The sequence below is a fragment of the Mirounga angustirostris genome, unplaced genomic scaffold (assembly GCF_029215605.1).
Source record: "Mirounga angustirostris isolate CCGP_5_RB_7025 unplaced genomic scaffold, mMirAng1.0.hap1 SCAF_7, whole genome shotgun sequence".
Lineage (NCBI taxonomy): Eukaryota > Metazoa > Chordata > Mammalia > Carnivora > Phocidae > Mirounga > Mirounga angustirostris.
The window spans coordinates 33608666-33629782 of NW_026991715.1; the positions used below are offsets into that span (position 1 = coordinate 33608666).

A 21117-nucleotide genomic window follows, 5' to 3' on the forward strand; every position below is an offset into this window, starting at 1 on the left:
TTCCCTCTGTGCCCTCCAAGAAGATCCTGGGCACTTGCAGTAGAGTGGACCCCTTGTTTTTGGGCTCTGTGGCAATCTCCTTGGGTTTGATGGGCAGGAAAGCGGTGTGGCCCAAGTGCCCTCTCAACTACCCAGCTCTGTCCACAGGGTCAGACCTCCTGGGACCTTAAGCAAATGGCCAGTGCTTTTGGGCCTCAGCTTTCTCATCTGTAAAATGGGTTGCAGGATTGTTCTGGGGGTTAAATATAACACATGGAAGGCATTTACTGTGTACTCTGGCACATGGTGGATATACAGGTAATAACAGAAGTGTCTACCATGGTTGATAAAACCCCAGCTTCAGCTGTGGCCCAGCTTGAAGAGGGAGGAGACTAATCACAGCTCACACCCTGAATCTCCAATTACTCCATCCTGGACAGCTTAGACACCCCGAATAGGTCAGCAAATTCTCTCCCTTCTCTCACCCTCTGCTCTCTAAGAAGAGGGCCCCTAACTCTGTGTGTGTGTGTGTGTGTGTATGTGTGTATGGGTAGAAAGAAGGTCACAGAAAGCTTCTTGGGGGAAGGGGCGTTTAAGCAGGGATTTGAGGACTGAGTAGGAGTTCATTGAGCACAGCAGGATCAAGGCCTGACCTGGCAGAGGGTGGAACGCCTGCAAAGATCTGGAGATGGGAAGGAGCCCAGGGCAGTGAACAGACCCTGGGGGCTGGAGTGGAAGGACAGTTGTGGAAAGTGGCCTTCGGTGGTAGGGCTGACTCTACCCTGATCTCTCTCTGTAGTGGAACTAGACCTGCTCCCCCTCCCCCGCTCCCCCCAGCTTCTGGTCTCTGTAGATCCCTACGGGTGGGGGCCCATTATTACCTGTGTGAGAGGTGGAATCTTGCCCTGTATGAGCCTCATGGCTAGGAAGTTCTTCTGGGTGTCTAGTCCAAATGCATTCTTGTCACCCTTCTTCTTCAGAGCTAGTGTCCTGAGTGGGGAAGGTCTTCGAGGTAGTGACCAGCATGGAGGGAACTGGGGGGCAGATCCCCTGGGAGATGGTTTTTACAGCCCACAGCATCCGTATCTCTCTGCCTAGGTAGCCTTCCCCTGACCTGGCGCCGGGAGTCTGCATTCTTGACTGGATCCACCTTTCCCCTCTCCCTCCCTCAGTGTATCTCTCCTTTGTCTGATCTTCTATCCTGAGTCCCCCTTCTCACCCCAAACCCCAGGTCTGTCTGTGCCTCCCTCTGTCTCTGTAGGTAGGTAGGTAGGTAGGGCAGGCTCAGTTTACTGATCTCTGAGATGGGCCACCATGTCCCGCATTCTGGGTGGGGGGAGTAGAGTTAGTGGAGGAATAGACCTTTGGAGCAGGGCAAGGACCTGTTCCCTCCTTCACCTGGAGGAGGGCTGAGCTGAGCCTGAGGGCTCAGGGTCTGATGCTGAGGGTCCTGCCCCTCGCCCCCCAGCGGTGGCTGGGTCTGACCCGGGGTTAGAGGACAGCTGGGGCCCGGCTGGAAGGGGGGGTGGTGGTGCGGAACCTCGCAGCGCTCCCCTCCCCCACTTTCTTAAAGGGCCGGGCGCGGGGCTGTGCGGGAAGGGGCTGGCCGCACCCTCCCCGACCGGCTCAGGGCGCACATTGGGGACCTGGGAGCGGAGGCGTGGCGGGCGGGCCGGCCAGAGTGGCCGCTGTCGCCTCGGGCTCCGCTCCCGCTCCCCGCCCGCCTGCAGTCCCCCCGCCCTTCCCCGCCCTTCCTGCTCCTCCCTCCCTCCTTCTCTCCTTCCTTCCCTCCCTCCTGCCGTCCGTCCCCCCATTTCTGCTCAGCTTCTCCACAGCCTCGGCTCTGACACCTGAAGGGACTGGAGCGGGCGCGGGGAGTCCCGACAGGCGGCGGCGGAGCGGGACGGTCAGTCCAGCGGAGGCCTCCGCATGGCCCCGCCATGAGAGGCTGGACCCAGCGACTGGGAGCAGGAGCGGTGAGTGGGGCCGCGGGGCCACCTCGTCCCCAGGGCCCTCGTTCCCTGGGACCCCGCCTCTCCCGAAGTCGGGTTGGGGGCCAGGAGGGGATGCTGGGGGTGGGGGAGGTAAGGCATGCTGGAGGGCGCCGCCCTCCGCCCTCCATGCCCGCTGGGGTCTGCTAACAAAGCTACATTTTGAGATCAATTCCGTGGCGGCTGGAGCATCCGAAGGATACGGTTGTCATGGAGATGGGGCCGTGAGAGGAAGCCCGGGCCTGGCCGGGTCTGGGCCAGGGAGTGGGGGCGCCACCAGAGAACCCCAGGCCAGCCTGCAGGGCCATTTAGGGCCAGCCGGCCCGATTGCCTTCTGGGCTCTGCCTCCGGATCCCCCCTTTTGTATAATCTGAGGTACATGTGTGCATTGATGGGGTGCCAGTGGCAGCTTGGTGGCAGGGGACCCAGGGTGTTGGGTGGTTGCCGGGGCCTGCTGGCAGCTACCTTTACCACGGAGCAGCTTTGAGGATTTATTTCTGTTTCCAGTTTCCTAACTTTGACAGCCTGGCTTGGCGGCCAGGCCTTCCCCGCTCTGGACTCTGCTGCTGGAACAGGGGCTTGCATGGGGGCGTGGCAGGCAGCGGGCAAGGCTGAGAAGGCACATAATGGCCGTGGCAGCCTCAGGGAGGGAGGGGTCCTTAGAGCCCGCTGCTGGGGCTGGGTGGGGCAGGGAATCCAGATGTGGGGACCACCCTGCCCAGCTGGCCCCCTCCTAAAAGGAGGTGTTCTGACTGTTGCTGTCCCTGGAGGATCTGGGGACTCCCTGAATCAGAACAGGGAACATTGTCTCCACACAGGCCCCGGGGGGGGGGCACTGCCCCAGCCTACCCCTTTGTCTTGGGGCCGTCTTGGGGGGACCCTGGAAGGAAACTAGGGACAGAAGCACTAGCCACAATGGAAGTGGGTCTGAAATTCCTGGCAGGCTCAGGAGAAGCCAAGCTGAGCTTGATGGGTGGGTGAATGGGGAGCAGGGAGAGGGCTCAGGGCTTGGCCAGGGCAGATGGGCAGCCTGGGTCCAAGAAGAGGCATTTGAACTTTCTTAGGTTCCCTAGCTCCTTCTTCCAGACCCTGGATGCAAGAGCTACTTAATGGGGGGGTATTCAGGCAGCTTGAGGGAGAGTGGGTACGAGGCATTATGACTACCTCCAAGCCCACCCCCTATCCCTGGGCAAATACAGTCATTCTCCACCCTCTTCCCTGGAAGGTTAGGAGCCCTACCTCCCAGGGAAGCTACAAGTTCTGTGACCTGGGATCTCTGAATCAGTAAAATGGGCCAGCTGGCCTCCCCTACTCACCTCCTGTCTCTGGAGGAGAGGCCTGCCCACCCAAGAGCCCCCTTTCCCCAGTGTATAGGAAAATATATTGACAGCACTGAGAGGGAGGGGCTCCGAGGGGGGGGACATTTCCTTGCCGAGTTCCCATGCATGGAGCACTACCACTGGCCGAGTACTCTCATACAACCACGTTTAGAGGGAGATACTACCAGTATTCCCATTTTGTGGAGGTGGATACTGAGGCTCAGGATTTGTACCTGGGCAGAACTGTCTGCTGCTTGGAACTGTGTCCCCAATCTCATTCTTCCCAGAGATGCAGTTTAGGAGGGAGGTGACTGCGTGCATTTCCACGTGGAGCATGGGAGTGACCTTGGGGGAAACTGAGGCACTAAGCTAGGGTCTTCTAGAGAAGAAGTCCCATTCAGGACGTTTGCCTGCAGGAAAATGACACGGCCTCCCGTGACAGAAGATGTTCTAGACATCCTTTGCCAGATGGTCTTTTCCAGGAAAATCTGTTTTGAGCAGCATCTTAATGTCTGGGGCTCCATATTTAGCCTGGCTCCTCACACAGGAGGATACACTTAGACTGTTGCCCCTTGAGGGGTGTTTGGGGGGAGTAGTGAGCCTGGGCCGGTCCTGGCTTCTTGCCACAGCTCAGGCAGAGGTGGGGCAGGGCTGCGTTGCTGGTCTCCCTGGGACCCAGCTGTTTCCTGCAGGGTCCTTGTCCTTCTAAGTGGGTTTGCTCACGGGTAAGTCTTCCTAGGGATCTGATCCTTTTTAGGTGGTGAGCCACTCCAGGGCTGTGCTGGCCCTGACTGACTCTGGCATCCAGCCGTGGCCTGCTGGAGTGCAGGACTGCCTCTCTGACTCATGCCCAGGCAAGCGGGGCCTTGAGCTCCCCTCTTTGGAGTGTGTCCCTCCACTCCTTTCCTGCCCGCCTGGCTTTTTGTCTCGTCACACCTGGCAGTACAATGAACACCCACCTATATACCCTTCACCTAGAGACCTAGATTTGCCAACTGTTGACATTTTACCCACATTTGTGTTTCTCTGTCTGAACCTTTTGGAAGTAAGTTGTAGACATCATAACATTTCACCTCTGAGTAATTCAGCATGAATTTCCTGAGACAGGGACGTTTTTCTATATAATGACTATATATTGTCATACTCAAGAAGTTTAACAATGACGCAGTTTCACCTAGTATGTAATCCATATTCAAATTTCTCTCGTTGTACCAGTAATATCCTTTATAGCTGTTGTAAAAATAAGTTTTGATCAAGAATCACACATCTCATTTAGTTACTTCTCCTTTAATCTGGAACAATCGCCCTGCCCCCCCCCTTTTTAAAGTCTTTTATAACATTGTCAATTTTAAAGAGCCCCAGTCACTCTTCCTGTAGAATGTCCCACATTCTGAATTTGTCTTGTTGTTTGCTCATGAGTAGATCCACCTTAAACATTTTTTGGCAGGAATATCCCATAGGTGATGTTTGCCTCCTTCTCAGTGCTTCTCATCGGGAGGCAGATGTCCTCAGCTTGTCCTGTAATAGGTGGTCAGTGAAGTGAGGCCACTTGGCTAAGGAATCCCTTTGTTTCATTCCATTCCTCTCTCTTTCCGCTTCCAGAAGCTTCATCCACTTGGTCATCCACGCACCAGGTCAGCAAAACTGACTGAACCCCTACTTCAGACCACATACTGGAGAAGGGTGATTCAGCAGAGCCTGATGAGGTCTTCAGGGAACTCCCAACCTCAGGGGTGGTGTGGGGGTGAGCCACAACTGGGGGCAGGAAGTAGTGAGGGAGAGGGGATGGAGGGGGCCAAGGCAGGAAGGAAGGGGGCGGGGCCTGGAATGGGGGATGATGAGCTAGCCCTTTCTCTGAAGACCCTGGGAGCCACCAAGGGCTTTAGAGAGGAGAGTAATGGGACAGGTGTGTGTGAGGAGGATGGAGGGGGACTGGCAGGGCCAGTGTGGTGGACAAGGACCGGTCCGGCTGCCATGATGTGGCCCAGTATGAGAGGTAGGGCACTGGATTCGGGGCTGCTGCGTTTGGCACGCAGAGGGAACAGAGTCGGTGGTGTGGTGGCCCTGCTAGGACCCAGATGTGGCAGGTGGGAGGTGGGGAGGAGGATAAGGAGAGATTGAGGAGGCCGAACGGATAGGCACTGGCATCTGACTGGCACTGGGGGGGAGAGCTGTCTTGGATGGCCTGGGAAGGGTGATGGAGGATGCAGTTTTGAATGTGTGGGGTCCACGTTACTTTCCAGGTTAGGGGAACGGTGTGTGAGAAGCTCATTTCTCAGGTTTTGGTGACCACCTGTGACCGCCCTCTCAGAAGCTCATTTCGGGATGCGGGCAGAGGGAAGGCCACTCATGACTCACAGCAGGGGACAGGTGGGGGGCTCTCAGGCCCCAGCAGGGGAGGGAGTTTCAGCGTGGGCCCAGGGGCCACCATAAAACTCAGGATAATCCCTCCTGTGCAGACCCCCAACTCCCTTACCTCATTTGCTTCTTCATACTTCCTTGGTGAAACCCCAGCCCTGGTTAAATCCAACATCCCGCCTGCTCCACATCTGTACCTGTGCAGCTGAGCGGGGCTGAGAAAAACCACTACCCTGCCTGCTGTCACTTGAAGTACAAAACTGTGAGCTTCAGGAGAGTCCTTAGTGCTGTCCACATTCCCACCATGGGTCCCGAGTCCATCTCCTCTCTCCCTACCTGCCGACTGTTTCACACTTTGCCTTCTACCCTCCATCCTTGCCCCTCTTTCCCCATCCTCCCTCTCAGCTGGTGATACTGCTTCCTACTTCTTTGAGAAAATAGAAGCAATCAAGACTTTCTCAGACTCACAGTGCTGCAGTCACCCATCTACCGCACCTGCACCCACAGCTCTGCCTTCCTCCTGTCGCTGGGGGTGAGGCGTTCCTGTCCCTGGTTAAGGCTACCCCTCCCCTTGTGCGCTAGATCCTGTCCCCTTGTGCCTACTCGAGGGCATCGCTGAAGCCAGGGCCCCCTCCTGCATAAGTTCCTCCTATACTGGGTCCTTCCACCAGCAGATACTTGCTCTTGTCTCTCCTGTCTTACAAGATGGCTCTCTTGTGTTCTCCGTCCAGCTGCCACAGCATCTCTGCTCTCCTTTGTAGCAAAGCTCCCCAGAAGGGTTGTCGGGACTCATTATCTCCTGGTCTTCTCCTCCCATTCTCTCTCTCTCTCTCTCTCTCTCGACTCCACTCCAACTGGGCTTTCACCTCCTTCCACCAACTGTTCTTTTTAAGGTCACTGCTGACCTCCATATTGCTACCCTCAGTGGCCAAGTCTCAGTCCTCATCTGAAGCATCTGACACATTCAGTTTCTCCCAATTCTTGAAATATCCTCTTTCACTTCCAGCACATCCATTCTTGTTTGCCTCTGGCCTCATGGTTGATCCTACACAGTGCCCTTCTGCTCACCACCCCCCCCGCCACCTCTGAACCCTGCAGTGTCACAGCACTCAGCCCCTGCATGGCTGGTCTTCCTCATCTACATCCACTCCTGTGCTGATCTCATCAGGTCCTGTGGCTTTAAGTACACCTACCTACGTGCTGCCAGTTCCCACATTTATATCCCCACTTTTGAGCTCTCTCCTGAGCTCCAGTAGTTCTTTTAGCATCTCAGCTGCCATGTCTACTAGACCCTTCAAACTCAACTTATCCAAAGTGGAGCTCCCGATCTTCCTCCCCAGACCAGCTCCAGCCAGTCTTTCCCATCTCAGGAATGGCAGTTCCACCCTGCCCAAGTGCTGTTGTCATTCCTGACTCCTCTCTTTCTCTCCTGCCCCATGTACTGTCCATCAGGGGGTGAGGCTGTTTACCAGGCACCACATCTTCTGGCAGTGGGCTATGGCTGAATAGGAGGGACTCTCTCGACGATGGGCATGGGCGGCAATAGTGGAATGGCCCACTACAGCCCATTTCACACCTGCTGGCTTCATGCACATGCTGCTTCCTTCATCCAGCCTCAAGGAGACCACAACCTTTGTCACACCCTGTGCTGAAGTCCTAAAGCAGAGACAGGAGCAGGCGGGCGAAGTGGGGGGGAGGGGGTACTCCGCAGGGGTGGGGTCAAGTGGGGCAACAACATCAAGAGGTTGGGGAGGGGTGGGGGAAAAGTCAGAGGGGAAGATGCAGAGAAGTAGAGAGGTTTTGGGGAGTGGTGGACAGACAGAATATGAGGGTCTAGGGAGTAGGGGATAAGTAAAACTTGGGCAAAGAGAAGGGACGATGAAGTTTCTTGGTTCATCTCTCTTGGCTGTTGAGCCAGACTTGGAGACAGCAGCTGCTCAGAGATGGAGGCCCTGAGATCTGCCCTCAGTCAGGTGTATCAGCTGAGGCAGGGCTGACTGGGAGGACTTGTGCTTGCTCAGTCCATTATAGCCCTTGGTGTTGAACTCTCAGTCTGCAGGCTCATGGGTCAAATGGGGCTCAAGAAGCAGAGTGAGTCCCAGGTATCCTATGAAGCTCCAATAAGACAGAGCAATGCCAGTCACTTAGCCAGAACAGCCAAGTCCCACGCGGTCCCAGATAATGGAGGGCTCACCCTGTAGGGAAGTCAGCTGGGGGTAGAGTCCCCAGCTACAAAGCTAACTTGGGATTTGACAGCAGATGTGAGTTTCATCAGGGTTGAGGGCCCTCCAAACCAGCATGCAGATGTATGCAGATGCTAAGCAAAGGAGGGTGCCAAGTGGCTGGGGAGTGGGGAGAGAAGCACATGGGGAGATATTAAGGAATGACTTTTGCAGAGTTGGGCCCAGGGGCGCTTGAAAGTCCCAGCAGGCTGAGGGGTACATACAGATAAGATGCAAATGTGCACCCTGCCCTGGGGACCACTGCCTGCCCAACCATGAGAAAGAGAAGGCCGTCCAGATACCCACAACCCAAGGCAAAGCTGGTTCCCCAAAGGCCAAACTGAGTGGAAGAAAGCAGGGTGATGCTGGGCTCCTTAATAACCCCTGGCTGGCACCACCTGAAGGGCTTGGGCACCTTTTCAGGGAAGCCTGAGGCCCTGGCCTTGCCCTGTACCTAGGGTTGCTCTTTTGCCTTGAGATGGAAACGAGGAGGGAGCCTGGCCTGGGGTGGGAATGTTGGACTATAGGGTCCTCACCTGCCTCAGGAAAGGGTGGCACTCTCTCTGGCCCACTTCCTGGGCCCTGAGGGAGCCATTCTCCTGCCTCCATCCTCAGGCTGGGCCCCTGAAGCCCTTGCCTCAGAAGCCACTTGACAGGCTGCCAGGGACCAATGTCTGCAGGGCCCACTGAATGTCTAGTGCTGCTCTCTGCGCATTCCATCCCCAGTGGGGGCAGCCAGCCCTTTCCTCTGCAGGCCTGAGAGAGGGTTCTGGGAAGCAGCGCTTGTGCCCGGCTCTGAGCTGAGCGCTGCACCCACACCATCTCCTTCAGTCCTCCCTGCAGCCCCACAAGGCAGATGCTCTTAGCACCCCGCATTTTACAGAGGACGGCCCTGAAGCTCTGAGAGGTGAGCTGCTTTCCTGAGCTCACACAGCCTGTGGGTAGTGGAGCTGGGGTTCGAAGGCAGGTCTTTCTGACTGTACAGTCAGGGCACTGACCCACTGTCCTGGACTCCCAGTCTGAGGCCCTTGTCGCTGTATGAGGTGCTCCAAGTTGGGCAGACCCAGTAGGTTTGGAGATATTAGGGTCACCTTGAGGAATGGAAGGGGGAGGTTCCCAAGGCTCACCCCTTCCTATTATCCTGGTTACTCCTCCTGCCCCAAGCAGCTGGGACGTTGAAGAGGCATGTGACCAGGCTGGTCTGTGCCTGGAGATAGTGCTTAGAGCTCGGACCTCCAGACTCCTTGGCTGACAGAGGCTTGGGGGGAAGCATGGTGAGCATGGGGGACCAGGGCCTCCACTGAGGCTGTGAACTTCCTGCTGTCAGTGGCCCAGCCCTTTCCTGGGGGAGTCCTGGAGCTTAACCTGGACCCCGTGAATGGCATGGGGCACAACTGGCCAAAGTCTGTTCTGAGCACTCACCACATGCCAGCTCTTTTCACTGATCATCTTACTTAACTCTTCGTGTGTGTATGTGACAATCCCAGCCCATGTGCAAAAATCTAGGTGAGCTAGGGAGTCCATGTAGTAGGAGTTTGGGGAAGGGCAGTGGGACTAATGGGGGTGTCCAGAGTGGGCTCCCAAGGGGCTGGGAATAGCTCTGACAATGGAAGACTTCCAGCATTTTCTTTGTCTTGCTAGTAGCCCTTATGGAACTCACTGTGAGTGTCCAGTGTCAGAGGTGGGAGGTCTTTGAAGACTGTCCTATTTGTGGAGTTCATGCCCAAGGCATATGGATGGGCTTCAGGGGTCCTCGAGCCTCTCAAAAATACTCAAAATCTTGCGCACGTATGTGAGAGTCTGGGTGGGATCCGCAGCGCCATCAAATGCTCAAAGTCCAAGACTTGAAAATGGTTCAGAATCTCTGATGTATATGGGAAAATGAGGCCAGAGAGGGATTTCGTTTACCCAAACTCTGCTAGCACATTGGAGGCAAAACCTGTGTCTCAGATTTGCCACTATAATGACATTCCAGAATGATTTTCTCTGATCCCACTCCCCTCTACATATAGCCTGCCTGGCCTCTAAGTACCCTTGGACATCCCCCAGGCTCTTAGATTTTGCCTGTTCTCGGTAGTACTCAGCATGATGGGTTCCCCACCTCAGCTCTGCCTCCTGTGTTCCCATCTCTACCAAGTGGGCCTGTATTCCCCATCTCCTCCCAAATCCACCCAGCCACCTGAGGCTACTGGGTGCTGCTGTGGTCAATGTGGGTGCCTATCTTCCCCAACCCCCACCCTAACCTGAAGCAATGAGTTGTCTCTTTTCTGCTCCTGGCTTCTCCCAAAGCAGAATGATTTTAATCCGAGCTGCCCAGTGATGTTGGTCTAGCTGGCCTGAACCTTGCCCTTAGGCCTGTAGGCTCCTCATCTCTACCCCATCACCCAGGGGGACTGCCTCATGAGTGGCTGCCCAGCTCCCGTCATGTGTGTTTGTGTGTGTGTGCATGTATGTTTGTGCCCCAAAATGCCTGCACCCTATGCTTGCTCACAGACATGAACACAGGCCTCAGTACCCATGCATTCTCCCCTCTATCTTATAGAGCATGTTGGGTCCTGGAACCTCTTTGCTGGGCCCCCTTCTCCAGACCTTCCCTTGGGCTTCCCACAGTCCCTGGCTTGGATTTCTACATGGAAGTGACCATACAAGGTATTCCTATGAGAGTCCAATGTCATTCCAAGCAGAATGCCTTGCCACTTTCCAGCTTTGTGACCCTAAGCATGTTCCTCAACGTCTCTTAGCCCCTGTTTACAACAGTGATGATGATAATCTCCAGGTTATTCATTCATCAAATATTTAAAACAGTGCCCGCTGTTTGCCAGGCTTGGTGCTAGGCTCTGGGGGAGACAGTGAATGTGACATAGTCCCCACCCTCCTGAACTTACATCCTACTGAGGGAGATGGGCAGGAAATAAGGAAGCAAATAGAAAAAGGAGTTTCGGTTCTGCTAAGTGATGCTTAGCAGACCTGATGCTCGGTGGAGTAGTGTGAGAGTGCAGGGTGGTGAGAGAGGGCCTCTCTGAGGAGACAGCACTGGAGTTGAGCCCTAAGTGACAGGAGGGGCAGTCACTTAGAGATCTAGGGAAAGAGCATTCTAGGCCAAGGGTACAGCTGGTGCAAAGGCCCTGAGGTGAGAATGAGCTCAGGGAGCAGAAAGAAGGCCAGTGTGGCTGATGGGGTGGGGGCCGGGGAGAGGGCAGTGAACCAGCTTAGACAGGCTTTTTTAGGCCATGCTAAGGAGAATGAATTCTAATCGAAGGGCAGTGAGAGACATTGGAGGGTTAAGAGTGAGAGAAGGATATAATATGATTTATGTTTTCACTGTTCATTCCAGCTGCCATGGGGAGAGTGAGGAGGGGGACAGGGTTGTCTTAGGCACAGCTGAGACCCAGAAAGTGGCTAGTTTGGCATTTAGCCCTGGCCCTGCCAGTGTTCCATTATCATCCCGGGTCCACCTTAGTTGGAGCTGAAAAAGAAGCCACTGAGCCCAGGGTCATCTCAAGGGCAATGGGTAGCAGGAGCCCCTGCTTGGAGCAGGGCCTGGTTTATGCTGAGAGAAAATGCAGGGGATCTAGCCACTGCCAGCCTGTCATTTGTAGGCTTCTGCTTGGGATCAGTGCCCTGTGGCCCAGCTGTACTTCCTCCCTTGCTCTTGCCAGCCGGGTTGGAGGGGGCAGGGTCACTGCTTTGGGCAGAGTCTCCTGGTTGAAGATTTGAGCCCTTGATCTTGTGGGAGGATCTGATGGAGGGCCTGGGAAACTGGGGGCTCATCCTGCACCTCCAGCTCATCCAGGTGCAGAAGGAAGTTATTCCTGAGTTCTAGAGCCAGCTCCTCAGCTGTGTGACCTTGGGCACAGCCTTTCCTGGTTCTGTGCCTCAGTCTTTCCATTTGTCAAATGTAGTGGTGGAAAGAGTGGATCATAGCTGCCTTTTCCCTTGATCTCTATAGGAGTTTCTTCTTCCTTGGATTTCTGCTTTCTTTGCATTCATGACCTTAAGCTCTCCTACCAGCCTTGGGGAAGGAAAGCAGAGGTGATGCTCGCTCCCACTCTACAGATGGGTTCATAAAGGCCAGTGATGCATCTCAGGCACATGATGGTTCAGAGTGAAGGCTCGGGGTATTGTTTCGCACCTCTGACCTGAAGCCCCCCTTTATGCACCCCTCTCTTGGGCTCAGAAAGAGAGGGGGTGTCCTGGCTCAGCTATTTCTGGGCTCAGCTGGCCCTCAGCCCAGGCAGGGACTCTGGGCCCCCCGCCCAGAGTGGAGCTCAATGCTGCCCCTTGTCTGCCCACCCCCAGAAACTGAGGAAACGGCCCAGTGCCCGGTGTTGGCAGAACCTCTATCCCACTCCCAGCTGCAGGAGGACAAGGCAGGGCAGGTAGGGCTGGAGCCAGCCCAAGGCAGCTGCTGGATGTTGTGGGGGTGAGGTAGGGGCCTCCCAAGATGTCCTTGATTTGTTCATAACCTTGGCTTTGGGGTTGGTGTAGCATGAGTATAAGGGGAAATCACTTATGCTTTCGAGTCTCAGGCTTCACTGAGACCTCAGACAGAGCCCTTGCCAATGGGGAGGCACTTGGTCCTGCTGGGCTCAACCTCCATGTGTGGTGTGGGAGCTTGAGGCACCCTGGTGGAATTGGGTTGAAGCCCTGTGCCCCAGATCCAATGGGCATCCAGGCCCCTGGACTAGAAAGCAGGCCAGAGGACTAGAACGCAGGCAGCAAGCCAAAAGTCCCCACTCTCCCTCCTCTTTCCTTTAGAAATTCTCCCCCCTACAAAGTCTCAGTTGAGGAGGTGACCTCCTGTTCTCCCCGCTCTGAGTACACAACCGGAGGGAACAGATTGAAATAGCAACTGCAGCATCAGGGATTTAGGGCAGACCAGAAAGAAACCCTCACTTAGGGCCGAGCCCCTTGGGGTCCCCGGTGTCCTAGGATCAGGGCCCAGATAGCCTACCGCCTGGATTCTTCAGAGTTTTTTTGAATCTGTAGATGTTCTTTTTTTGTTGTTGTTTCATTTTCTTTTCTTTTGTTTGTTTTGTTTTGTTTGAAGTAAAATCTTACACTCGTGCACTCTTCAAAACTCTAGGAGAAATGCTCAGGGTGGGTGGGCTGAGGCCCCAGATCCCTGTCTACCCTGCCCTCTTTTCTCCATGTGTGAAAACCGAGGGTTAAATGAATCTTAAGTGGTCCTGTAGTGGCAGATCTCCCCTCCAGGGCCTGGAAGCCCCCAGAGAAGTAGACTGACCTTCCTATCCAGGCTCATCTTCTTTAAGGGGAAAGTTCCTCTTGGAGTCTAACTCATTGTTTACTAAACTCTTTTTTTTTTAAAGATTTTATTTATTTATTTGAGACAGAGAGAATGAGAGACAGAGAGCATGAGAGGGAGGAGGGTCAGAGGGAGAAGCAGACTCCCTGCCGAGCAGGGAGCCCAATGCGGGACTTGATCCCGGGACTCCAGGATCATGACCTGAGCCGAAGGCAGTCGCTTAACCAACTGAGCCACCCAGGTGCCCCTGTTTACTAAACTCTTTAAAAACAATAACAGAGTGCTGTATCTGACCCCTATAGATTATAGTTTAGGAGGTTTGGGGGAAGGCCTCATAATCTGTATTTTAACAAGTCCCTCAGGTGACACTTCAGACCAGGCAAGTAAAAGAGGGATGCTCCTCACTTAAATTCTTATTGCTGTACTTGCAACTTATTCTGCTGCAGCCCAGAAGGCTGACCGGTCCCTCTCCTCCAGACTCTCCTGAACCCTCAGGACCCTTTCTCCAGAAGAGCCTGGGGGTATTGGAGGAAGCTGAGGCCTGAAGAAGGAAGGAAGTTGTTTGGAGGGGCTGGTCTGTATCCCTGATAACAAAGGTCATGGGTAGGGTGGGGTGATGCAGAAATAGCTTACACTAGGTGGGGCCAGGGGCAGAGACAGGGTTGAGGGGGAGCCAGAACGCATCCCATTGCATCTGCCCTCTCATCTGGGCAGGAAACCTCTGGGAAATGTGGGCCAGTTTTGATCAGCTTTAAAAGGGGGAAGGGATGGAGATGGCAGGTGAAATGCGTCTCCTCATTTTAAGAGGAGGTACAGACCCAAAGCAGGGTGGAGGGGAGTGGGGCTGGCCTGGCTGGGGCAGTAAGGAGGCCCAACCTGGACCCACAGGCGGTCACACAGTGAGTCAGGCAGAGCAGGGCCCAGCTCCCCTTCCAGTGCTCTCCCCAGAATGCTCCATGGCATCCCTCCTCAAGGCTGGGTAAGCTCTGGGGGCCCCGGTGTGGAGGGGAACCCCGGGCCCACTCCTCCTTTCTCCTTGCACAGCCAGGGCGCTGGGCTCCTGGCGGGGAAGTCAGGCTGGCTATAGGCGAGGAGGGTCCTGGGTGGCGCCTCACCCGCCCAGCACCCTGGACAGCGCCTCATGCTGTGCCTGGGGATGGCCGCCGCGGGGCCTCAGGTTGGTTTCTCTGGGTTGGCGTCTGGTTCTGACGAAGCTGTATTTCTGTTGACTTCTTTGCCTCCTCTCTTAAATCTCCCTATAAAGGCAGCCCCAGCTCAGTTCCCTCCATTCACCCACAGATACGCTCTTTTCTGGCTTCTGGAGTTAGGGTGAGAACATGGAAAGAAACAAGGGGACTGGCTGCTGTCAGCCTGGAGTTTTGTCTGCCTCACACACCAGCAGGAAAGGGATGGGGTTTGGAGAAGTCCTGGACCCTTCCCTAGCTCCTCCCAACCTGGATCTTTCTCACAGGGCTTTGGTGGATTCTGCAGGGCACAACAGAGACACGTAAGAGGTAACAGGGAGGGCAGGACTGGGGCACACAGGCTGAATGCGGGTCAGGGAGAGGTGAGTGGGGCTGGCCCGAGCGGGGCTATTGCCTGAGGACACCACAGCCCAAACCCATATTCCAGCCAGGAGGTCCTGAGATCATCTCCGCCATCCTCCTGTCCCCAGGCAGGCTGCCTGGTGCTGGTTCTGCTGGGCTTTAGACCCCTCAGCACCTGCCCTGTCTGACTCACCTCTTCATCTCTTCATTCGCTTCCAGATCTAGGCGAGTCCCGGAAGCAGTCAGCACAGGGAGGAAGTAGCGGCTACCATGGATGAGGATAAGCTTCCATCTGTACTACCTGGGGAAGGTGGTGCTACCTGGGACCCCAGCTTGGAGCCTGAGGAAGAACCTGGGGTCCAGAATGGAATGGCACACAGTCAGGACCTGAACAGTAGCTACAACAGCCCAGGGCATGAGATGAGGGGCACTCTGGTGGACACTGAGGAGTCCACACAGGGCCCGGACATGGCCCTCCATGGCCTCAGCCTTGGCCTTTCCTTCACCAATGGCCTAGTCCTGGGGCTAGACTCAAATATTCTAGAAGATTCTGCAGAGTCCAGGCCCTGGAGGGCTGGTGGGCTGGCAGAGGGGGACAATGCTTCCAGGAATCTCTGTCTGGACACTGAGGACCCTCAGCTGGGGTAAGTGGGTGCCTTGGGTTGGGGGCTCACTACATTTGGCTGCTCCAGTGTTATGTGGCCTGGGTCTAGCTACTTAGCCTCTCTGGTTCTTGTTTTTCTCCTCCATAAAATGGTAATTTCATATTCCTGTTTTGTCCAGCTTCTGGGTGTTTTGGAAGGATAGAGCCGTTAGATTTCAAAGGCCAGCAGGCCTGTTGTGCCTCCCACCCCCAAAGCCCTCCAAACCATCATGGGCTGTATCCGTGTGGGTTTAGAGGACCATACACCCTCCAACCCAGGCTGGGCAGTAGAGTTCCAAAATGCTTTGATGTGGAAGGTCATCTGGTCCATCCCTCTGTTTCCCGGAGATGAAGATCCCCCAATTCTGTAACTGACCTCAGAAGAGTAGGCTTTGTGGATTAATCCCTGCCGGCTACCTCTCACTTGAGTACCCTCTGGAGGTTCTACCAGGAATCTCACTTCAGTCCTACTTACTGGAGTTACTGCCCTATTTCTATTATCGTCAGCAGGAGATGGAGAGACCTGCATGTCTTGGAGGTGCTAGTTGGATGAGGAGGAGGGGATGGGACAGGGGAATGTCTAGAAGACCTCAGGGTGGGCTGAGAAAGAAAGTGTATAGAAGTCTTAGTGTGCACAGCTGTGGGTCCTGGCCTGGACAAGCAAGAGTGCACAGGTGGCATGCACATGTATGTCTGGCCTGTGCATTGTTGTGGATATAGGAGTGTGTGAACAGGTGGATGTGCATGGGTCTGTGTGGTTTTGTGGGGGGGGGGGTTGTGTGTGCCTGGCGTGTGCAGCTGTGGGTACACACTTGGGTCTGCACGTCCAGGTCTGGGGCTGAGTGTGGCTAGCTCTGCGGATAGGAATGTGAGTACATGAGGTTGGGTGCCTGTGTGTACCGGGTATCCCGTGGCCGTGAGTGTTTCCATCCAGACAGGTCCTAGGAAAGCCACCTGGCTGGCAGTGGGGTGCAGACAGGGGTCTGGGACTTCTTGGAGCGTACTGTTGGTGTTTAGGTGGCATATTTATTGGAGATGGCTGAAGGTGGGGGCAGATGGAAGTTTGGAGATTGGGCTAATGGTCTTCAAGCCTGTATCAGAACCACCTCTCAGGTCTGCTCAGGTGCATGAGAGGGTGGGAGATAGTGGGGTGAGGGAGACCATTCATGGCTCTGATAGCGAGATGAGAGCTCCCCCAAGGGCAGAGATATGTATCTCTTGATCTCGCTCTTTTTCAGTGTCTCCTCTTCCTTAACTGTCTTCCCTGTACATCTCCCCTGTGGATAAGAATCCTCCCTGGATGCCTCAGTTTATCTCTGTGTGATGCTCTATTCTAGGTGCTGGGGATACATCAGTGAACAGAACATACAAAAATTCCTATTATCACAGAGCTTATGGTCTGGGGGGTAGATAATAATTCATAAAAGTAATAATTATGTAGTATGTAGGAATGGGGGGTAAGTGCTTTGGAAAAAATGAAGTAGGAAAAAGGGGCTGAGGCGTTTGGAGGTGGGTCCCAGTTATAAATAGGGTGCTCAGGGCTGACCTCATGGAGAAAGGGATGAGGAAGGAGGGCTTCAGCATGAGGGAAGGGCACTGTGGCAGAAGAACTGCCAGCCCAAAGGCCTCTTGCAGGGACAGGCCAGGGCCCTGCAGTGGCTTTGGTGGTGTGGTGGGCCAGGGGGGTGACAAACATCTGTGCATTCAACCAGCACACCATTCAGCAGGGTTTACTGAGCATGTGCTGTGTGCCGGTGTTCCCTGGCCTTGTGGGGGGTGGGGCTGGGGAACAGATGGGAAACAGGGAACACACCATGCGACATGCTGACGGGCTGGGAGGAAGTCAGGAGATACCCTAAGGATGGAGAATAAGGAAAGGGGCCACTGGGGCGGGTGACATGCTCCTGCCCTCCTCAGTCTCTCTGGGGAGGTGACGTTGAGGCCAAGCCTGAGAGCTGCAGGGTGGTCGGCCATGCCGAGAGCCTCCCAGGCTATGTGGACAGCAAAATTTTGAGCCAGCATGACCCTAGTTGTGCTGGGGGATATCCACATGGCTCTGGGAAGCCTGGAGGCAGAGCCCCCGGGCCACAGTGGGGGAAGAGGCCTCCCATTCATTCATCTAGACAAATAAATGATGCCTACTCTGGGCCAGGCACAGGGCGGGCACTGGGGAGGACCACCCCTGTCTTTTTTCATTGCTGTACCTTAGTACCCAGCCCAGCATCTGGCACCCAGTGCCCAGTAAGTATTGGCTGAAAGAATAAACAGGACACAATCTATGCCCGCTCCTGCCCCCGAGGAGCTCCCAGACACAGACTGGTGCAGTCCCAGCCCCTGTAACGGGGGGCCCCACAGCAGGATGGTGACTGGTCCTTGCCTCCCACAGGCTGGGCGGCCCCGGAGAGCCAGATGTGCGGGATGGCTTCAGTGCCACGTTTGAGAAGATCGTGGAGTCCGAGCTGCTGCGGGGCACCCAGTACAGCAGCCTTGACTCCCTGGACGTGCTGAGCCTCACGGACGAGAGTGACAGCTGCATCAGCTTTGAGGCCCCCCTGACACCCCTCATCCAGCAGCGGGCCCGTGATAGCCCTGAGCTGGGGGCTGGCTTGGGCACTGGGGACATGGGGTCCGAGGGGGACATGGGAGCAGCTGGTGGTGATGGGGGGCTGGGCAGCCCCCTGCGGTGCTCCATCTCCAGCAGCCGATCAGAGAACGTCCTGAGCCGCCTGTCTCTCACAGCCGTGCCCAATGGCTTCCATGAAGACGGACCCCGGGGTCCAGGTGGGGACGAGGAGGAAGAGGAGGAGGAGGAGGAGGAGGACACAGACAAGTTGCTGAACTCAGCCAGGTGAGGCAGAGCCTAGGCTGGGAACTGGGAGAACCTTTGAGCAGATGGGGAAACAGACTGAGAGGAGGCACAGCAGGTCAGGGCAACCCAGTGCCCAGAGGAGCAAGCCCTCTCCAAGGTCGTGGTGTCCTTCCTCTATACCCAGACTCCCCACCCCGGTCCTGAGGTTCCAGTCTGCCCTTCCAGGCCTTTCCAGCCCGGGTGGGGCCAGGGAGGTGTGCTCTGTGGGTTGTGTAGCTTGTAGTGATTTTGTTGAGGGACTCTTCTAAAAGTCTGACTTGATTCCCTCCTGATACAGTGGAGCTTCTCCCCCTGCTCTGGCCCCTGCATGGATTTTCAGAGGCCTGGGGAGACTTCCCAGACTCTTCCTGGGCCTCTGACCTTGGGCCTCTGATCCCCTTCTCTCTGCTCCCACCTTCCTTGTGCAGCGACCCCAGCCTAAAGGATGGCTTTTCAGATTCGGACTCGGAGCTGAGCAGCTCGGAGGGGCTGGAGCCTGGCAGCACAGACACACTGGCCAACGGGTGCCAGGGGGTCAGTGAGGCTGCTCGCCGGCTAGCCCGCCGCCTCTACCACCTCGATGGCTTTCAGCGCTGTGATGTCGCCCGGCAGCTAGGCAAGAAGTGAGTCGTCTCCCGTACCCCCCACCCCGGGCAAACCCTGTGTCTTCCTCAGCCTGAAGGAGGTGTGGGTGACTTCTGTCAGGGGGGTCTGATGCCTGGGTGGGGCTCCCAATAGTCCCAAGAGCTCCTCCTCCTGCCACTGTCCTCATTCCTGGTCTTGCCCTAAATCTGTTTCCTTTCTGGGCTGCCTGGGTGAAGGCCCAAGCTCTCGGGGAGGGGAGGTGGTGGCGGGGTGGTCCCTCAGGGCTGGGGGGTGCAATGTGGCCTGGGTTATGGGACCATGATGATGGTAGTGAGGACAGAGCAGGGGGGTGGGGCCGGGAGGAGGAGAACCTGGGCCTGGGCTGGGTTCCTGGCCCTCATTAGACCCCATTCTCAGTCTGTTGGGACTGGCTCAGGGGGCTGAAGCCGCCAAAGCACAACCCTGGCCTTGGGACTGGGGAAAGGGAACTAGCCAGATGGGAGTGCTGGGGAGGGTGCGGGAGATGGAGTGGGGTGGGGGGACAGACAGGGCCTCTGAGACTGAGGGAATCAGCAGGCACCCCCCGAGTGTTTCTGACTATCAGGATGGCCACCTGCCTTTGCCCTTCCTCCAGGGGGCCTCCCATCCCCACATTTAGGTTCTGGGATGGGGAGGCAGTCACCGCTCTCAAGGCAAAGGGGCAGTCTAGCCCCTAGGCCCCAAGTCCAAACTGACTGAAAAAGCTGAGGTCAGCTCTGCTTGGGACCCTTCCCTAGTTTCTCTCCCCCCTTCCTCCTCTACCCTTCTCAGCCTCCACGTTGCTCCGGCCTGCCTCCCAGCCCCAGCCCAGACATCACATCTGACTTCGAAGCCCTACCTCTCCCACTGGGCTGCGTCCCCCACCCCCAACCAAATGACATTCTCCAGGAGCCTAGGTTATGGTCGATCTGCATCCTCCGGTCCTTCAGCCTCTCCTCTACAAGAGTAGCCATCAGCACTTAACTGCGCCTAAGTCTCTCCCATCTGAAAACAAGAATTCTTCCTCAACTCCCCCAGCCCCTTGGCAGCCAGAATTCTTGAGTTTTCTGCCCTGGGTGGCCTCGGTCCACTCCCCCTCTCCACATTCAGCCCCTGGGGCAGGCTTCTCCCCCACCCTCTGCCTTCAGCAGCCGGTCTAGGCCAGGGCCAAGTTAGCAGCCTTTGTCTTTGAATCCGGTGGCTGCTACCTGGCCTCAGTTTACCCCTCCTCAACATTGCAGACACACCCCACTCCTTTCTTTTTCCTTAAGTAAAATTTTTATTATGCAAATTTCAACCATACACAAACAGAGAAAATATATTAAACCTCCACATAACCCATTACTCAGCTTCAAAGTTAACAACATTCCCCCCCCTGCCATTTTGCTGGAATATTTTAAGGCATATTTTAGGCACTCTATCATTTGATCCATAAATACTTTAGTATGTGTCTCTAACTGATAAGGATTTTTAAATATGATCATCATTCCATTATAATTTTTAACAAAACTAATGAAAATTCCATAGAATCTCTAATAGTTTAATATTCTGTCTCAGAAATGCTTCTTCCTATCAGGATGCAAACAAGATACATGCTTTACCTTTGGCCAATATGTCTCTTGAGTCTCTCTCTCTCTTTTTCCTCTTACGTCTCTTAATCAATAGTCTGCCAGGCTGCCTCCTTTTTCTTAAGGCCATGTATCTGTTGAAGAAATGGAGCCATTTGTCAGGAAGAATTTTCTACGATTTGGATTTGGTGTCCCCATGGAGTTACGTCATGCTTTCCCTGTTTCCCCAGTCCCAAGTCTCCTGTAAATGGGAGGGAGAGCTCCGGGCTTGGGTAGGTTCAGGTGGAAATTCATTCTCTTTTCCGACAAGAATTCATCACTCCAATCTTCTCAAAACACACTCTCTCTCTCTCTCTGCCTCTGGGACACTGCATCCCTAGCTCTCTCCAGCTGCTGTTCCTCAGTCCCCTTCAGTGGCTCCCTCTCTCTCCTCAGTTGGCCTCCGCCCTAAGAGGGGCTTCCTCTGATCTCCGTCCTGGGTCTGCACCCTCCTCTCGCTTGGGCTCATCCCCGTTCTCCAAGTCATTAACCAGCTGACATCTCTCACGTGGGTACATCCGGCCCCACCTGATGTCTAGCTCTGGATACCTCCCCCCAGGCCCACCTCCTGGGTCATGCACTGCACCATTCCCTCACCCATGGATTCTGCTTCTGAAATCCCTCTCCTCCCCAAACTCTGTCTCTCCAGGAACCCACCCCTGCAGCCCCCAGGAGTTTCCACTCAGTGGGCGTGTTGCACACACAGATCTGATCCACTCGCTCAACTCCTCCCT

The 21117-nt window shown here is 55.4% G+C and overlaps 1 protein-coding gene across 1 annotated transcript in view; it reads left to right on the forward strand.

The window, feature by feature from the left end:
* The first annotated feature begins 1711 nt into the window (after positions 1-1711).
* The window catches only part of PSD2 (pleckstrin and Sec7 domain containing 2), a 48296-nt gene continuing 28890 nt past the window's right edge, over positions 1712-21117 (forward strand). The window contains exons 1-4 of the mRNA XM_045886613.3: positions 1712-1955; positions 14902-15326; positions 17712-18173; positions 18602-18796. Coding sequence (XP_045742569.1) covers positions 14953-15326; positions 17712-18173; positions 18602-18796 — 1031 coding nt within the window. The 5' untranslated portion in view covers positions 1712-1955; positions 14902-14952. The remainder of the gene's footprint in view (positions 1956-14901; positions 15327-17711; positions 18174-18601; positions 18797-21117) is intronic.